The following is a 15467-nucleotide window of genomic DNA, read 5'->3' on the forward strand; positions in this document are numbered from 1 at the left end:
ACAAAATTCACCGAGTAAATGTGAGAGAAATTCTTAAAATTAGGATGGGGACAACGGAGGTGATGAAGCAGGAAAATGCACACAAGTAGCTCCGCACAAAAGGTGGCAGTTTTGATATAAATAGTGTATTTGTGCATAATCTGCCAGAGAAATAGTAGATAAAGAGTTGTTAAAAGTCATCAGGGTGATTTGGGGCACCCAGCAGGCTGTCCCAGCCATGAACTACCTAGTACAGAAGTGGTACCAGCCCCGGGTTCAGAGCGGTCCTTGGTGTGATGTTATGAGACCTCTGCTGTCATCTAGTGACAAAAGGGAAGAAGTAGCTGAAAAAAAGGAAAATTTGGGGATGAAAGAAATGTCAGCGCAGGTTATGATGGGGGAAGCAGAAACAGTGTTATTTTGAACACCTGGAGGTCTCACCTGTACATGCAGAGACAGTTGAGATGTTTTTTAAGATATCCCCCCTGCATTGCAGGATTGCTCTAACTCCTCAAGGATTGCCTATAGCCAACATATCTCGAATGGGTACACCTCTCCTAGCCATGGAGGTTTCACCATCTGAGATTGCCATCAGGCACTCCTGTGAGCATGCACTTAGGCTATTTTAGATGTCTACTTCAGGATGGGACATCTTGCTCCCTAGAGGAGCTTATTTGTCTCCATCAGCTATAAAGGGAGTGTAAACAACAGCTCAGATGTAGACACCTGCACGGCAGCGCTCTATAGTTAGGTGAGATGGCTGCTGTCCCTTAAGTGGAAGGTCACACTCGCCTGGAGAACAGGTCAGAATTTCTCCTGAAACCTATCCTCATTTTTGCTGATTTTGCAGGGGAAAAACTCAAACTGGCCATCCCGCAGAGCAGCTGATCACAAGGCAGCTTCTTCCTTCACATGAAGCAAGGAGCTCCTCCAGCCTTTTGGGGACATGTCCTGTATGGGGATATGCCCTCTATGGGGACATGCTGGAGGCAGCAAAGAGCATCACTGGCAGCTGGGAGAGGTTGAAGGCAGCAGAAACTGTCTGGAGTGAAATGAGGCATGAGAGAAAACAAGAGCTGATGGTGTATGCACAGAACGAGACATCAGAAGGTTGGAGTTCAAATCCCATGCGTGACCTTGACCATTTGTGTGATTTAGGTCAAGTTGTTTCACCAGTGTAGCCCAGCAGCACAACAGGATGCTGGTTTCCCATGGGAAATCTCCAAAGGCATTAAAGCTTGGTGGTATAAAAAGCCAAAGTGATGCTGGGCACAGTAGCCTGCAGATACTCCAATTTCAAAGAAAATTTGTGTTTCACTGACAAAGAGATGGTTTTCTCTCCCTCTTTCTAAGTACTTTTGGTGCACAGTGGTTAGAAAGGCTTAGTTTTCCTCTTGTCAGCAGGGCTGAAGCAACTGAATCTGAATTCTGCCTTTGTTTGCCTTTCCCCCATAGTATTCTACAGCCGTGCTGCAAAAGTGGGTATGAAACACTACCAACGCTGTCCCGCTCTGCTGGTAACGGGCCCTTGGTTCCTTCTGTATCTCTATGAATCGCTTCATTAGGTTGACAGACCAGCCAAAGGATATTTCAGAGATTTCCCTTTAAGTCTTGAAAATAAAATATTAAGCACCATCAATCATTTCTTGTGACAGCTTCTTTGTCCATGAACTATTTCCATTCATTAGACCCCATCTATTTAAAGTCCACAGTGCGTGGGAGAGGGGTAGGTATTAAAAAAAAAAAAGGTCACTCTTGATCCTAACGCCGAAGCATGGTCTAATTTTCTTTGTTTTCCTGCTAGAGTCACATATTTGAGGCACAGCCATGCCTTGAATAAGGCAGGAGCATTACGGATGCTTAACAAGGTCCCAGCATCTAGGGCACCATGCTAAGGGCAAAGACTCGGCTTTCACAGCGGGTGATTTTTCGCTCACACAATCGGCAAGCAAAGCTCGACAACAAGCCCTGAAACGATTGAGAAACACCTTTCTGCGCCTGCTGAGGTCCCGATGTGAGCTCTGAAAGGATGAGTTCGTGCTGGGAGCTTAAACCTCAGGGGGTCTGAAGAGCATGAAGCTCCTCAAGACTGACCAGTGCTGAGGACCACGTTGGGCATCAGCAGTGACACAGGTTCATGCATCCAAACAAATTCCTCCTGCTACCCCAGAAAGTAGCAGAAAATCAGCTGCCATTCCTATATTTTCAGGCCAAGTGGGATATTTCTGAGCAGGATTAAGGACTCTTATGTTGTCCTGCTGGTAAAGGCAAGTTAAGGGTGAGGGGAGGGCTAAGGTCTCAGCTTGCCCTGTTCTTTACCTTCCTCGCAGCAAGGAGCCACAGCATCTCTTCACTGAGAAGGGGTTTTCTTACAGCTGAAGGGATGCTGCAAGAGTCAGCAATGTGCCCCACATCGCCTTGGAAGGGGCTGCAGGGCCCCCAACCCCAAATGGTTGATGCCTGCATGGAGAAGTGGAAAGACATAGTATGTGGTAAACAAAGGCAACACTTCACAGCGGCACATGGGACAGGCAGTTCACCTCGGGTAAATATGCCACAGATGAATAATAAAAAATGCCCCAGTTGCTTGAAGCGGAGGCTGTCATGGAAACCTTGGCAGCGAGCGGCATCGTTTAGGGGAATCGCTTAGGAGTGACAGAAAAAAGGGCACCGTTTCTTGGGAGGCGGCAGGATTCAGAGATTAAACACAAAGCTGAAGTTTGGGCTTGGGAACTCTTCAGCAGGTTGCCCATCCAGGCCGGGACATGTTGCAGTCTTTCAGTGCCTTCCCTGCAAACTGGGGTGGATTTTCCCGTTAGACCTGTTGAAAAGGTGTAAGCCCTTCAGGACAATAAATATCCCTGTGTGTTAGTACTTAGGCTACCATGGGGGAGACTATTTGTAACCAGAAAAGGTGGTTGTTGTGGATATCTACCACGAGGTTTGGCAGCAGAGCCTGAAGGAAAAGTGGTGGAAGGGCTCTGCACGCACCACCCTCCCTCCGAAATGTGGTCCAGAACCGGTGCTGCATCCCCTCCAGACCAGCACCCCTCAGTGCTGAGGGCTTGGGGCAGCTCCATGCTCCCCATTTGATCTGAATTAACACTAACCCCAGTTTTCCAAACCTGGTTTTATTCCCTCCTCATTGAAAAATCGCAAACCAGGATGCTCGTTTTGCTCTGCCAGCTCACCGACGTGCAAGCACCCTCCTCCTGGCATTCGGTGCCGGGGTTTATGTCTTAATTGGCATCCCCCAAACCACTCCAGCATGAGGGCAGACAACCCGATAAATGCAAGAACCTGCCCTCCCTTCAGTGCCTTTTCCACCGCGCTTCCCCTTCCAGGCAGCCTGAGCTGTTTTATCACTTTCTCAAAAGGAAAGCGCTGCCGAGTCCCTAAACCTCACAGCAGCAGGGCGCTGGAGATAAGGCAGGGAAAATATTTCACTTGCAAGGAAACTGTGCTCATCTCGCGCTAACGTCCCCATCCTCTGGAATCCAAGGCAATAATTACAGCAATTTGTAGATAATTATTTGTTAATTAAAAACAGGCTTGCTGGGTACAGTTACCAATTTCCTCCGCTGGCTGCATAGGGCTGCGCAAGGAGACACTGGGGGATTGCCGGTTTCGTAAAATCATTTGCTTGTTCAGTTTGGAAAAAAAGCTCCCGGTGGGTCGTCTCCCCCCTTTCCTCACATCCTGGCAGGTCTGATTCATTCTCCTAAGACATCCCGGAGAGATCCGTGCCTGGCTTTCCCTTGGAGTTTTCCAATGAAGGCGCCTGCCGCATCCCCCCACTGCAGCCTGTTTCCCTGGCTAATTTAATGACCCTGTGCTCACACAGACTCATTTCCAAACACATTTAAATTAGTAGCTCCTAAGGAAGGAGTCATGACCCCAAGTTGAAGTCATGAGCCTGAGAGAAGCTCTCCTCCATCCCATGTTTATATTAGCAGTAATAAATGAACAGTGTGTAGATGGCGTTACAGCTGGGAGCAAACTGAAGCTGCTGGCTTAAATAGTGCTGTTGGGGGCAATTATTCTGCCCTAGGTTGGGCAGTCTGTGGTTCTTGGCAGCTTCTCAGGAATAGTTTCCATGACAGCTGTGAGAAGAAGTAATGACAAGATTTCAGATGTCTCCCACTAAATATCGCACCCACGAGGAGTGTGTCTTGGGATGATGCCCTTCATGATGTGCCAGGATTTTGAATCTTGTGAGCCCTCTGTCTGTTTCTCCTGTGGAGCACACCTTCTTCTGGGCCCACCACGATCCACCAACCCACCAACCTGCTCCAGGGTCCCCCACAGCTCCAAAGCCAGGAAGAATTATTTATCCCTAAAAGCAGGAAAGTCACATTGCTCCTGATCTAGAGCTGGCTCCGGATGGTCCCTTCAGATGTTCCTTCCTCTGTGGCACTGAGGAAACAGCTCATGGAGATCTAAGAGTTAGCTGTGTGGGTTATACACCAAAATAGTACCAGTAGCACCAGTATAAACCCTCACAGAAAAGCAAGTCCATGGCAAAGTATGGTGAGAAGTGAGCAGTCTCCTCCTCCTGGTTGTAGCAGAGCAGCTCGGAGCCATGGTGACAAGGATGGGACCAAGGAATAACATGACCATTTTGTCATCATGTGCCCAGAAGCAGATTGTTCGCATCCCCCTTAGCAAAACAGTGGTGTCAATGAGAACAAACCAGTGATAATGGGGAGGGGAAAAAAATTAGACTGTCAATATCCTCTTCACGGAAATAATCTCACAGGTTGTTAGTCACAGAGGGCTGGCTTCACCCCTCTAATTTTCTCCTGTACGTGGGCTTTCATGTTCCTCTCATCACCTTAGCGGCTGACTGCCTGCACCATGTGCAGAGGAATCACAATTAAGCAAAGTGGCTGGATGTCATGATATATGGGACTACGTCTCTGCTTCAGCAGCACAGAAAGCTAGCGAAGAGCTGAGATTAAACACCGGGTTAATTAGTACATTTAATTAGCTCTCAGTTATTAAATCCTTTCAGACCCTTAGATAAATCGCTCGAAGTACAAAACATTCCTTAGAAATGCTATTATTTATTCCCTTCTTCTCTCTCCAGGTGTGTGCAGGGCTGGGGAGCTCTAGCTTTCCTCCTGCAGCTTCAGGCAGGGGCAGAGTCCATCCTAGCCTCATTGCCCAACACCAGTCCTTGAGATTACTCTTGAATTTCCAAGTCTGACAATTTGCAAATTCACAGCTCTTCTGAAAGGAGAAGAGGTAGTACCCTGCTAATGTGGGCAACACGAGGAGGAAAGGGAATGGTGTTGGGAAAGAGCACGGAGCAACAGTTCGTCTTAACTCTGACAGGGAGAAACAGATTCACAGAGGTTTGCTGTGGACTTAGTCACCCAGCAGTGCGTTCCTTTCCGTGTTGCCTTCCTCTGTGGCTGCAGCAGACAGGCACGGCAGCTCTCTGGGTAAAAAGAGCAGAAATGGGTGGAGGAACTTCTCATGCAGGCTTTGGAGCATTGCTAGTCACCGCGCCAGCCAGACTGAGGGATAGGAAAAGCTCCTCCAGGTTCCTGTTAGCAGAGTCTCCCGCGTTCGCTCCCCTGAATGATTTTCCTGTGGTTTCCATGTTCATCCTAACAGTCCGTGGATGCATCTCTGCTCTGAAGTCCTGGAGCAGCTGTCAGCCTGCTCCTTCTCCCTGTCATCTCCAAGTGCACGGTGGTCCCGTGCTAGCCCACCGCACAGAGCTGGTAAGATCCATGGGGTCAGCTGAACTTCAGAGAGCCCATGGCAGCCCTGCCAGAGGCTGTTCTGGTAGGGGATTTATTTATGGCAGGGGAATCCAGTTTCTGAGATGACCGTGGAGACCTACCCAAAGCGTTTATAATTTGGATAATGCAGGGCCCTGAACAACACAGGTGCAATGAACTCAGGTCTGGGCAGGCTGGAAAACTGTTTCCTACAGAGGCAAATCTGTATGCCGTTCTCCTCGTAGTTCACTGGGAAACTGACGTTTGTGTCTAAGGAAAGGGGTTTCAGTGTTTTCAGCACCAAGCCTTCTCTTCCCTAGTTAATAACAGCTGTGATGGTGGGTAGGGAATTCAGGTCCTCCTGATGCTGGTGACCTAAACACATAGGCTGAGAATTAATGGGAGCAAAGGGCTATATTGGATGTGGCTTGCTTAAGGGAGTTTGCTTAGGAAAAATTAATAGTACAAGATTACGCTGAGGGATATTCCTCGTTGCACCATGAAAGATATTACACAACAATGACTTACCCAGTACTTGTTTGTGATTCTAATAATCCAAAATTATTAGAAAGCAGAAAGCAAAGGCTGGGATAAGATGCTGTTACTCAGCAAACCAACATTTTGAGAACAAGAATACAGCTTTCTGGAAGCTTTTCTCTCTTTTTTCCCCTGCACAGTTTCAAAAGAAAGGTATTTAATCCTTCTATAAATAAGTATGAATGTATTTGCTCCTAGAGTCTACAAAATATGTCTGCAACAAAGCAATGTGGAGACATTTGGGAATGAGGTAGCTAATTTGATACTCATAAGAAACCATAACCATAGCCTAGGACTGCATCTCAGAGGACTGGGCTGACCTTTCAGCAGCTGATGATAGTTCTAAAATGGCTTCTCATCACTGAAAGCCCAATCTAACATCAGTTAAAATAAATTAAAAGCTATCACTGACTTCTGCGGATATTGGATTAGACCATATAAAACCCGCTTGAATGCTGGGAACCCATGGAAATTATCATGGTAAATCTAAATTCTAGTGAAGCCTTACAGGCTTTAAAACATCTCTCTGCAGCCCCATTAAGAATGGGTTTCTACTTAGCTCATGAATAATTCACCTTTCTTTTTCTTCTGATAGATGACAAGTCCCACCACGATGAAGCCTAAGCCCAGCACAAAGCCCAGTGTTCCAGTCACCTTCTTGCTCACAGCAGATCCAGAGCATGTTTCTGTTGGAAGAGCAGTACAGAGAGTTAAGGCCAAGGCTAGACATTGCTTTCCCCCAAAATATCTTTTCTAGTTTCCCGCTGTCCCCATAGAGCTAGAAGCGACTCTCCTCAAGACTTTCAGATCTCCCCATTTCGTCTCTTACCCCAGGCCACGGTGATGGGCACTGGCAGGCTGACATGCTCCACCTGGCAAGCGTAGACATCCCCTTGCTTCGGTGTGACTTCCAAAGTGACCAGGATCTGGAAAGACTAATGTCCATTTAGGAGGAGGTCCTCGTACACAACTTTGTCCATCTCCTCCTGCCCATTTTTTAACCATTTGATCTTAATTTCAGAAGAATAAAACCTTGTTACAGAACAAACCAGCTAGTTGAGATAGCTCCACGGCTCCGTTTGCATGGAAGAAATTTTTACTCTGAGTTTAACTGAGAGAAAGAGAGAGATGGAGAGTGCTGGCAGACAGGAGACGGCGCTTGCAGACAGGTCACTCCTCTCTTCCTGCCCCATCCTCCTCGGGAATCGTTCATAGCAACAGGACCTATGGACGTCATACAGATTTCTCCTCCAAACCCTTTTGTCAACACATCCTTTGGTTCAGACCCACTGCCTTCAACAGGACCTCGCATTACACATCTCCCAGCCACATTCATCTTTAATCCTCTTTCTTTCTTCCCTCAGTGAAGGACTATAATGGAAGATGCGCTCTGCTTCTACCAGAAACATCTTGTAGGAGCATTTCATGTCTTCTCCCACATCTCAGGTGTGTCCATTGCTCCAGGAATTGGCAGGAGGGGAGGTACATTTGTTAGGCTTGGGAGTCCTGTCCCATGTTTTTCTGCAGGGCTCTGGCACATCATTTCCTTCAGTCTTAGACTCATCACAAAGATGTTAACTGCTCCAGTCCATGGCACTCATTCTCCCCCTGCCCCACTGAACTTAAACCTATCTCCCACCATCCACTGAGCTCCTCTGATATCCAGTGGCTGCCAAACAGGGAGATGGCAGAGGGGGTTAAACCTGGTCCCAGGCTGGGGACACCAAGTTTCCCCATGCCAGTCTCCTCTTCTCCTCCCCTCCAAAGACTCACTTCTCCTGTCCATCACAATCTGAGTCCTCCTCCAGTTGTAGCTGCAGTATTTTTCCCTTGAAGCCCACAGGTAGCGAAGCCACTGCAGCCTGTTCCAATACTCAGCAATTGCCTGCCCCAGCTCTATGCAGGCCATGTAGAAACCCACCTTACTGTCATAGGGACGATCTCCTGCCGGTCCCAGATGAACCTGTCCAGGCACCTCACCTGCTGAGTGCCATTCGTGTAGTGACACTCCAGTTTTCACTGCAGCAGGAAATGCTCTGGGGGAGAGACACATGGGACAAGGTCAGGATGGACATCTTCCTGCTGCTTTCCCTTGTCCCTGAATATTCAGGATCTCTGCTCACCTGGAGGGTCTGTATGAAGAGCCATGTTGCTCCTCATCCCTATCATCATGGCCAGAGCCATAAACCAGGAGGTTTTCAACCCAGGAATCCCCAGAGAGGCCATTGTTGCTCAGGTGGGGGCAAAAAAAAAGCTTGAAGAGAAAGCTAGACTGCTAACAACCACATCTGAGGTCAAAGTAGGAACTTCTCAGCAACGTTCTGAGTGGAGGAACTTGAGGAAGTTCCCAAACACTGAGGGGATTGGACAGCCCCTTGCTACGGATCCACTCAGTACCAGTATTGGGCAACATCACTGGTAACCAGGCAGGAAAGGGTTCAATTTCTGCCTTTCACTAGAATCTTTTCTGAAGGAAGGCACAATAAGGGTTTTACCAGCAGACACCACAAACAAGCGCTATCAGAGCAGAACAGTCAACAAAGCAGCTCAGATACTGCTGTGCAACTCCCAGGGCTCCATCCTTGGGGTGTTATCTCTGGGCTGCCTCCTTCCTGGGATGCAGGGGTGCTCTCAGAGGACTGGGAATACAGCCTAGCCACAGAAGAGCAAGCTTAAAGCATCTCTGAATATTGTGTTTACTCACCCACCAACCTGGGCAAAGAGTGGCACCACGAAGCTGGCCCTGTCCTGAAACCTAGAGTCAGCCAGGTCAAGTCATGTGTTACCCTCTGACAGAAAGACAGGGTCTCCCCTTTCCTTCACCTGCTGGGAAACATAAAGAAAAAATTGAAGGACACGGTAAGAAGCAGTTTTTGCATCTGCTTTGGTTTTGCTTTCAGTGAAGGGTTCAGAAAAAACACCTGGAAGTTGAGACAGAAAGAATGAAATATCTAAACTAGTGGTTTGCTTAGGGAAAATCAACTTTATTTATTGGAAGGAATGTGTTACATATTGTATCTCATTTCATTGGAAAGTTACGGCTGTGAAACAAAGATATACAAGTCCTTTACTTTGGAATAAAGACGAATGTGTTTCATTTCAGGTTACCAAGACATCGCTGAAAAAAAGGCCAGCACTTTCTAATCACAGCGTCCCCATTCCTACAAATAAGACACAGCAGGATGTTGACTATCTTGTGCACCTAAGTTTCAAACTAGGACCTTTAAGGACACCAAAGGGCATCCACTGATACAGCAAGAAGACTTCAAAACTGTGGGGAGTCTGTCAGATTGAAGAACTGCGTATTATCCACAGGTTAACAAGGATTTATCTGCCTTACTCTTCATCCTTTTCGGAGGACATGCATGCATAGTCCTTTATCTGCCCAGAAGGCACTATGTCGAGCTTCAAGTAGAAGGTACAAGTTGATGTCCTGGCAATGTAATCAAAAGGACGCTGGACTTTCTGGAGATGCTCAGGACTCCAGATCAGAGGTCCATGAACATTGGACACTGTTGCTGATAAAAGCCCTCACTGAAAGAGCCCTCCAAATCAGAAAGAGATGCCACTCCTGGGAAATACATCTTCAGGGCTCTCAGAAGGAGAGATGGAAAAGACTTCCACATGCCCAACCCAGCCCAGACTTACATTACTAATCTGATCCACAAACAGCACCAGTGCCCTCTGGAGAGCTTTTAGAAGAGCTCTGCTCTGGAGGGAAAGAAACAAAATATAGATTCAGACACTGTTGTGTCCTTTGCAGACACCCAAACTGGCTCCGAAACACCCAGCTCACGCACCAGAGGGGGAACAGAGCTATGAGTTAGCTCCAGCACTGTATGGACCCATATGGACCTACTGAAACAACCTGAGACCTGGGGTCATCACTGGGGCTGTGGTTCATGGTACTGACGTTGCCAAACTGATGGCCAGTGAGAAGAGCATCCAGCAGTGAAAAGAGAATGGCCAGCTCTGTTGGGAACAAGTCAATGTTTGTTGGAGAGCTCTGGGAACACAGTAATTCCTGTTTGTCCCCCCGCCCTCTTAAAAAAATTGCTGAAGACTGTGCCTGTCAGCACACGACCACTGTCTGCAGTCCAGGAGCCTGGAACGGCTCACAGCAATGTAAGTAAGCATCAGCAAAAGGGAGTATGGAGCAGATCAGGGTGTATGGAGCAGATCGGGGTGTATGGAGCAGCAGCTGATGTAGAGCTGAGCTCCGAGGGCAGAAAAGCCATCTGGGAGACCGTCAGCTTTGCACTCTGCTAGTGCTTCATCCTCATTTTCTTTTGGGGACTAATGGACCAAATTCCTGCCCTCTCCAGTGATACCGTTTGGTCTTTAGAAGGATATTCAGCAAGATGGGAAAAGTTCAAGTCCAGCCCTAGAAATCTGAGGCCAGACTTCGCTGCATTACCCCCTTCTCTTCAAAGACCCACAGCTGGCCCTGGAGCAGATGGGTCTGAGGGGAAGGAACTTACCCCTTTCCTGGTGCATTTAGACACCATCATTGGTGTTACTCCCTAATTATTTCCTAAATTAATTGTTTATCTGGCCTGGAGAGAGTTTTATGAGTCAAATAACCCTGGAAAAAATATTTTGGGACACTATGGGCTGAACAAGAAAGGAAAAACCTATAGCTGAGAGCAGTAATAAAAGCACCGTCTGACTGGGCAGAGAGAACACGTAACATGCGCTGAACAGTCATTACACACTCGTTCAATTCTCACATTAAGCCAGGAGTTCCCTGAACGACAGAGCACTAATTTCCTACCATTTTACATCCTGCATCTCTGCCTGACAACGCAGCACTACAAGCTCCTTCCTCTGCTGTGATTCTGTAAGAAACCACATCACAAAACTGTACCAACATACAGCAAAGCTCAATGCTGGCCCTTACAGGAGGGGATGGTGATCAGCATTTAAACAAAACTAATTTTGCTCACTCAGGAGCACCAAGTTGTGTGTCCCTGTGTTTCCATCCAGCGCTGAGGCAATAACCTGCATGTGTCCAGGCAGTCTGCCCGATTCCTTGCAGTGGCATGGAGGATGGACATGGGACAAGTTGTCCTCGTTGGCTGAGGATGCACTTCTAGCCCAGTTCTCACCTGCACCCCTCCCTGCAGTCTCCTGTCCTTCCTCTGAATATCTTTCTCATCCACCCGGTTATGCCCATGCCCCTGCTCTGCAGCTCTAATTCCTCAGGACGGCCTTTCAAGGCAGCTCAGAGCTCAAGCCTGGACTGAGAGCCACGGGTGGGGACACCGGGAGCAAAGGCAGAGGTGAAGGAAGGCTCTGACAAGCAGCATGAGGACTTTGAGGACAAGAAGTTTTTCATCCACAGATAAAAAGCACCACGGGGGAAAGTCAAAACCAGGCATCTACAAAGCATTCCTCTTCTCTTTCCCATGAGCCCAGCTTGTTTCTTTTAAATGACATCTCTGGCCAGCAATTCTTTTCTTACCTGAGCCTTTGCAGTGGGGCAGGGATGTGTCTCTCTACAAGCAGTGTCACTGCCAAAGCTGGCTCCCAGCACCTCCTGGCCCTGGGGCATCACACTGCTGCTGTCTCTTGTTTTACCCACCATACTCCAAAGATCAATGCACAGGAATGGGACAACCTCTGACCACAAGCACAGCAGGCATGTTCAGCCACTGCCTTCCCGCAGTGTGACTGCGCAGGAGAGGGATGCGCACGGACCAGGCAAAGGATGGAGCAGAGCAGCAAAGTCCAGGCTGCATGGGGAAGCCCTTTTTCATAGAATGGTTTGGGTTAGAAGAGACCTTTAAAGCTCATCTAGTCCAACCTCCCTGCCACGGCCAGGGACATCTTCAACTAGATCAGGTTGCTCAGAGCCCTGTCCAACCCGATCTTGAACACTTCCAGGGAGAGGGCATCCACAACTTCTCTGGGCAACCTGTGCCAGTATCTCACCACCCTCATCATTAAAAATTTCTTCCTTATGTCCAATCTAAATCTACCACCTCACAGTTTACAACCATTGCCACTTACCCTGTCCCTACAGGCCCTGCTAAAAAGTCTGTCCCCATCTTTCCTACAGGCCCCCTTTATGTATTGAAAGGTTGCAATAAGGTCTCCCTGGAGCCTTCTCTTCTGCAGGTTGAACAATCCCAACTCTCTCAACCTTTCCTCATAGCAGAGCTGTTCCAGCCCCCTGATCATTTTCGTGGCCTCCTCTGGACCCGCTCCAACAGGTCCATGTCTTTCTTGTGCTGAGGACTCCAGAGCTGGACGCAGCACTGCAGGGGGGGTCTCACCAGAGCAGAGCAGAGGGGCAGAATCACCTCCCTCGACCTGCTGGCCACGCTGCTTTCGATACAACTCAGGATAAGATTTGATTTTGGGGCTGCGAGCGCACATTGCCACCTCATGTCCAGTTTTTTGCCCACCAGTATCCCCAAGTCCTTCTCCGCAGGGCTGGAGACCCTCGCCTTCCTGACGGCTGGTTCTCACCTGCCACTCAGAGGAGCTGGAAGAGGCAGAGGGTCACGAGGCTTAAAAACGGACAGGAGAAGGGTCTTGTCCCCCAGCAAGGCTTGCAGAGCAGAACCGAGTTCTGTGTCTCTGATTAGGAAAAGCACGGCCAGACACAGGGCTTGTCCCCCCAGAGAAGGCCCTGGGAGGACAGGAGAGTGGCAGATGGTCCCTGAAATCCACAGCAGGCCGTCCCCAGACCGTGCTGCCACTGAGGAGGGCAGCCTCTCCCTTCAGCCTGCTCCCACAAGCGCTCCCAGGGCCGGCTGAGAGCCCAGCTGGCACTGGTTTCTTCCCCACAGGCTTCGTCCTGGCCTGTCCCCAGCCCCCCTCGTGCAATGGAGGCAGTGGGAGCCCAGCTGGGGCTCCTGAGGCAGAGGAGGCGGCGACAGCACCGCCGAGGTCCCAGAAAGCAGCAGGATCCCTTACCCCCACCATGGGGATCCCCTGTCTCCCAACACGGGGATCCCTCCCGTGGCCATGGGGATCCCGTACCCCCGTGCCCTGCCTGGCGCCATAACCCCACCCCACCCCTTCGCCGCCTGCCTCCAACCCATCCGCCATGAACTACATTTCCCAGAGGCCCTTGCGCCGACGCGGCGGAAAAGGCGGCCCTTCGGGCTGGGCGCTCTTCCATTCCGATTGGCTCGCTGGGGTAGCCCCCAGCGGCCATTGGATGAGGCGGTCACGTGAAGGCGGCGGGAGGCGCATTGCCTCACGGGAGCTGTATGGGAGCGGGCCGGGAGCGGAGCGGAGCGGGCAGTCGGGGCGGGATGAGGCCGGGCCGCCGGACGGAGCAGGCCCGCTAGGCCTCCGCCATGCTGGGGGCCCGGGGCGGGTGGCAGGCCCTCCGCCGCTGCGCCTCCCTGCCTCGGGAGCAGCGGGCGGTGCGGCTGCGGGTCCGCGAGGCGCTGGGGGCCCGGGAGCCGGCTGGCGAGGTTAAAGTGCAGGTGTGTGGCCGGGAGGTCGGGGTGTGCCTGGTGATGACCCGACCCAGGGCCTTAACGGAAGGGAGAGAACCTGGAGTGGCGTGGCCCACGCCGGTTTCACTGCCTGTGCTTCAGGGAGAAAAGCTAGAACCTCTGCAGCACGTTTTCCTAAACTTACAGATCTCCTTTACAGTCTCTAGAGCCAGCTCTGGCTGTTTGTGTTCAGTTTGCCGTTGTTAGATCAGGTACGAAGCTTTGAAGTTGCTCGGGACACGTGCAGGGAAAGGCTGTTACTGTGAGGGTTATACTGAAACATGTTCTGTCCAGTTTTGGTTTTATCACCTGTTTGGTTTGGGAGAGTGAACCATTGTCTCTGTGCTAATGTTTTTAAAGCTTTGCTTTAGGTCTTGTTCCATATCTAGGTTTATAGCAGCATCGGATAGAGCCGAAACGATAACAGTTTCATTGATGTTCGTGTCCGGCTCCTATTGTGAACCAAGGTAGACTGAGATAAATGGACTTTTTAGCAATGTAGCTCTTTCCCTTTTCTCAGCACAGGGTTGTGTGGCACCCTGTTTTCTGGTGTTCCCGACTGACAGAGCAGTGGTTGCAGACGCATGGTTCCTGTTTTAGGGCAAGGCCCTTGGCTAGAACTGTGTAGTTGTTAATATTTCTGGATGAATCTGTGAAGGGCTGCGGTACTTTCTGGTTGAAGAATTGGATATGAGCCGGCAGTGTGCACTCACAGCCCAGAAAGCCAACCGTATCCTGGGCTGCATCAAAAGCAGTGTGGCCAGCAGGTTGAGGGAGGTGATTCTGCCCCTCTACTCTGCTCTGGTGAGACCCCCCCTGCAGTGCTGTGTCCAGTGCGGGGGTCCTCAGCACAGGAAAGACCTGGACCTGTTGGAGCAGGTGCAGAGAAGGCCATGAAGATGATCAGAGGGCTGGAACAGCTCTGCTGTGAGGAAAGGCTGAGAGAGTTGGGGTTGTTTAGCCTGGAGAAGAGAAAGCTCTGGGGAGACCTTATTGCAGCCTTTCAATACTTAAAGGGGGCTTATAAGAAAGATGGAGACAGACTTTTTAGCAGGGCCTGTAGGGACAGGGTAAGGGGCAATGGTTGTAAACTGTGAGGTGGTAGATTTAGATTGGACATAAGGAAGAAATTTTTAATGATGAGGGTGGTGAGATACTGGCACAGGTTGCCCAGAGAAGTTGTGGATTCCCCCTCCCTGGAAGTGTTCAGGGTCGGGTTGGATGGGGCTCTAAGCAACTTGATCCAGAGAAAGGTGTCTCTGCCCATGGCAGTGGGGTTGGACTAGATGAGCTGAAAGGTCTCTTCCAACCCAAACCATCCTATGATTCTACTGACCCAAAAATCAGTTTGTAGCACCCTGGTATTCTTGCACACACGTAGATGAAGCCTGATAGGGTGGGAAGAAGCTCATCCAGTATAGGTGCTTTTCAGCTGTAGTTTATGAATAATGCAAGCTGGAATAAACTGATGCTAAAATTGGCAATACCGCCATTTTTTTTGCCCCAGGTCCTTGCTGCTTTGTTGCTCTTCCCCTGTGCTGGCAAAATTTTTTTTTTTGTATTAAACTGGATTGGGAAACTGCTCTGGCTAAAAAACCAACCTTATTATGGACAGGTTTAGTTATTGGAATTTGTATTTGGTCTGAGTTGGGATCCTCGCTACGCAGTGCTTCTGGTACGGTGTGAAGTGGTCAAAACATTGCTGCCAGAGCCTCTGCTGCTCCAATACAAGGCTGTGGGTATGCTCTTATTTTGTATTGCA

The 15467-nt window shown here is 49.6% G+C and overlaps 1 protein-coding gene across 4 annotated transcripts in view; it reads left to right on the top strand.

Moving 5' to 3' along the window:
• The first annotated feature begins 13460 nt into the window (after positions 1 to 13460).
• Positions 13461 to 15467, top strand: part of NARS2 (asparaginyl-tRNA synthetase 2, mitochondrial) — a 54189-nt gene continuing 52182 nt past the window's right edge. For 2 of the 4 annotated variants that reach the window (XM_075140271.1, XM_075140266.1), the window contains exon 1: positions 13489 to 13693. In XM_075140271.1, coding sequence (XP_074996372.1) covers positions 13562 to 13693 — 132 coding nt within the window. In that variant the 5' untranslated portion in view covers positions 13489 to 13561. The other 2 variants (XM_075140264.1, XM_075140267.1) reach the window with 2 other exon arrangements.

Source organism: Calonectris borealis, chromosome 1, assembly GCF_964195595.1.
Source record: "Calonectris borealis chromosome 1, bCalBor7.hap1.2, whole genome shotgun sequence".
Classification (NCBI taxonomy): domain Eukaryota; kingdom Metazoa; phylum Chordata; class Aves; order Procellariiformes; family Procellariidae; genus Calonectris; species Calonectris borealis.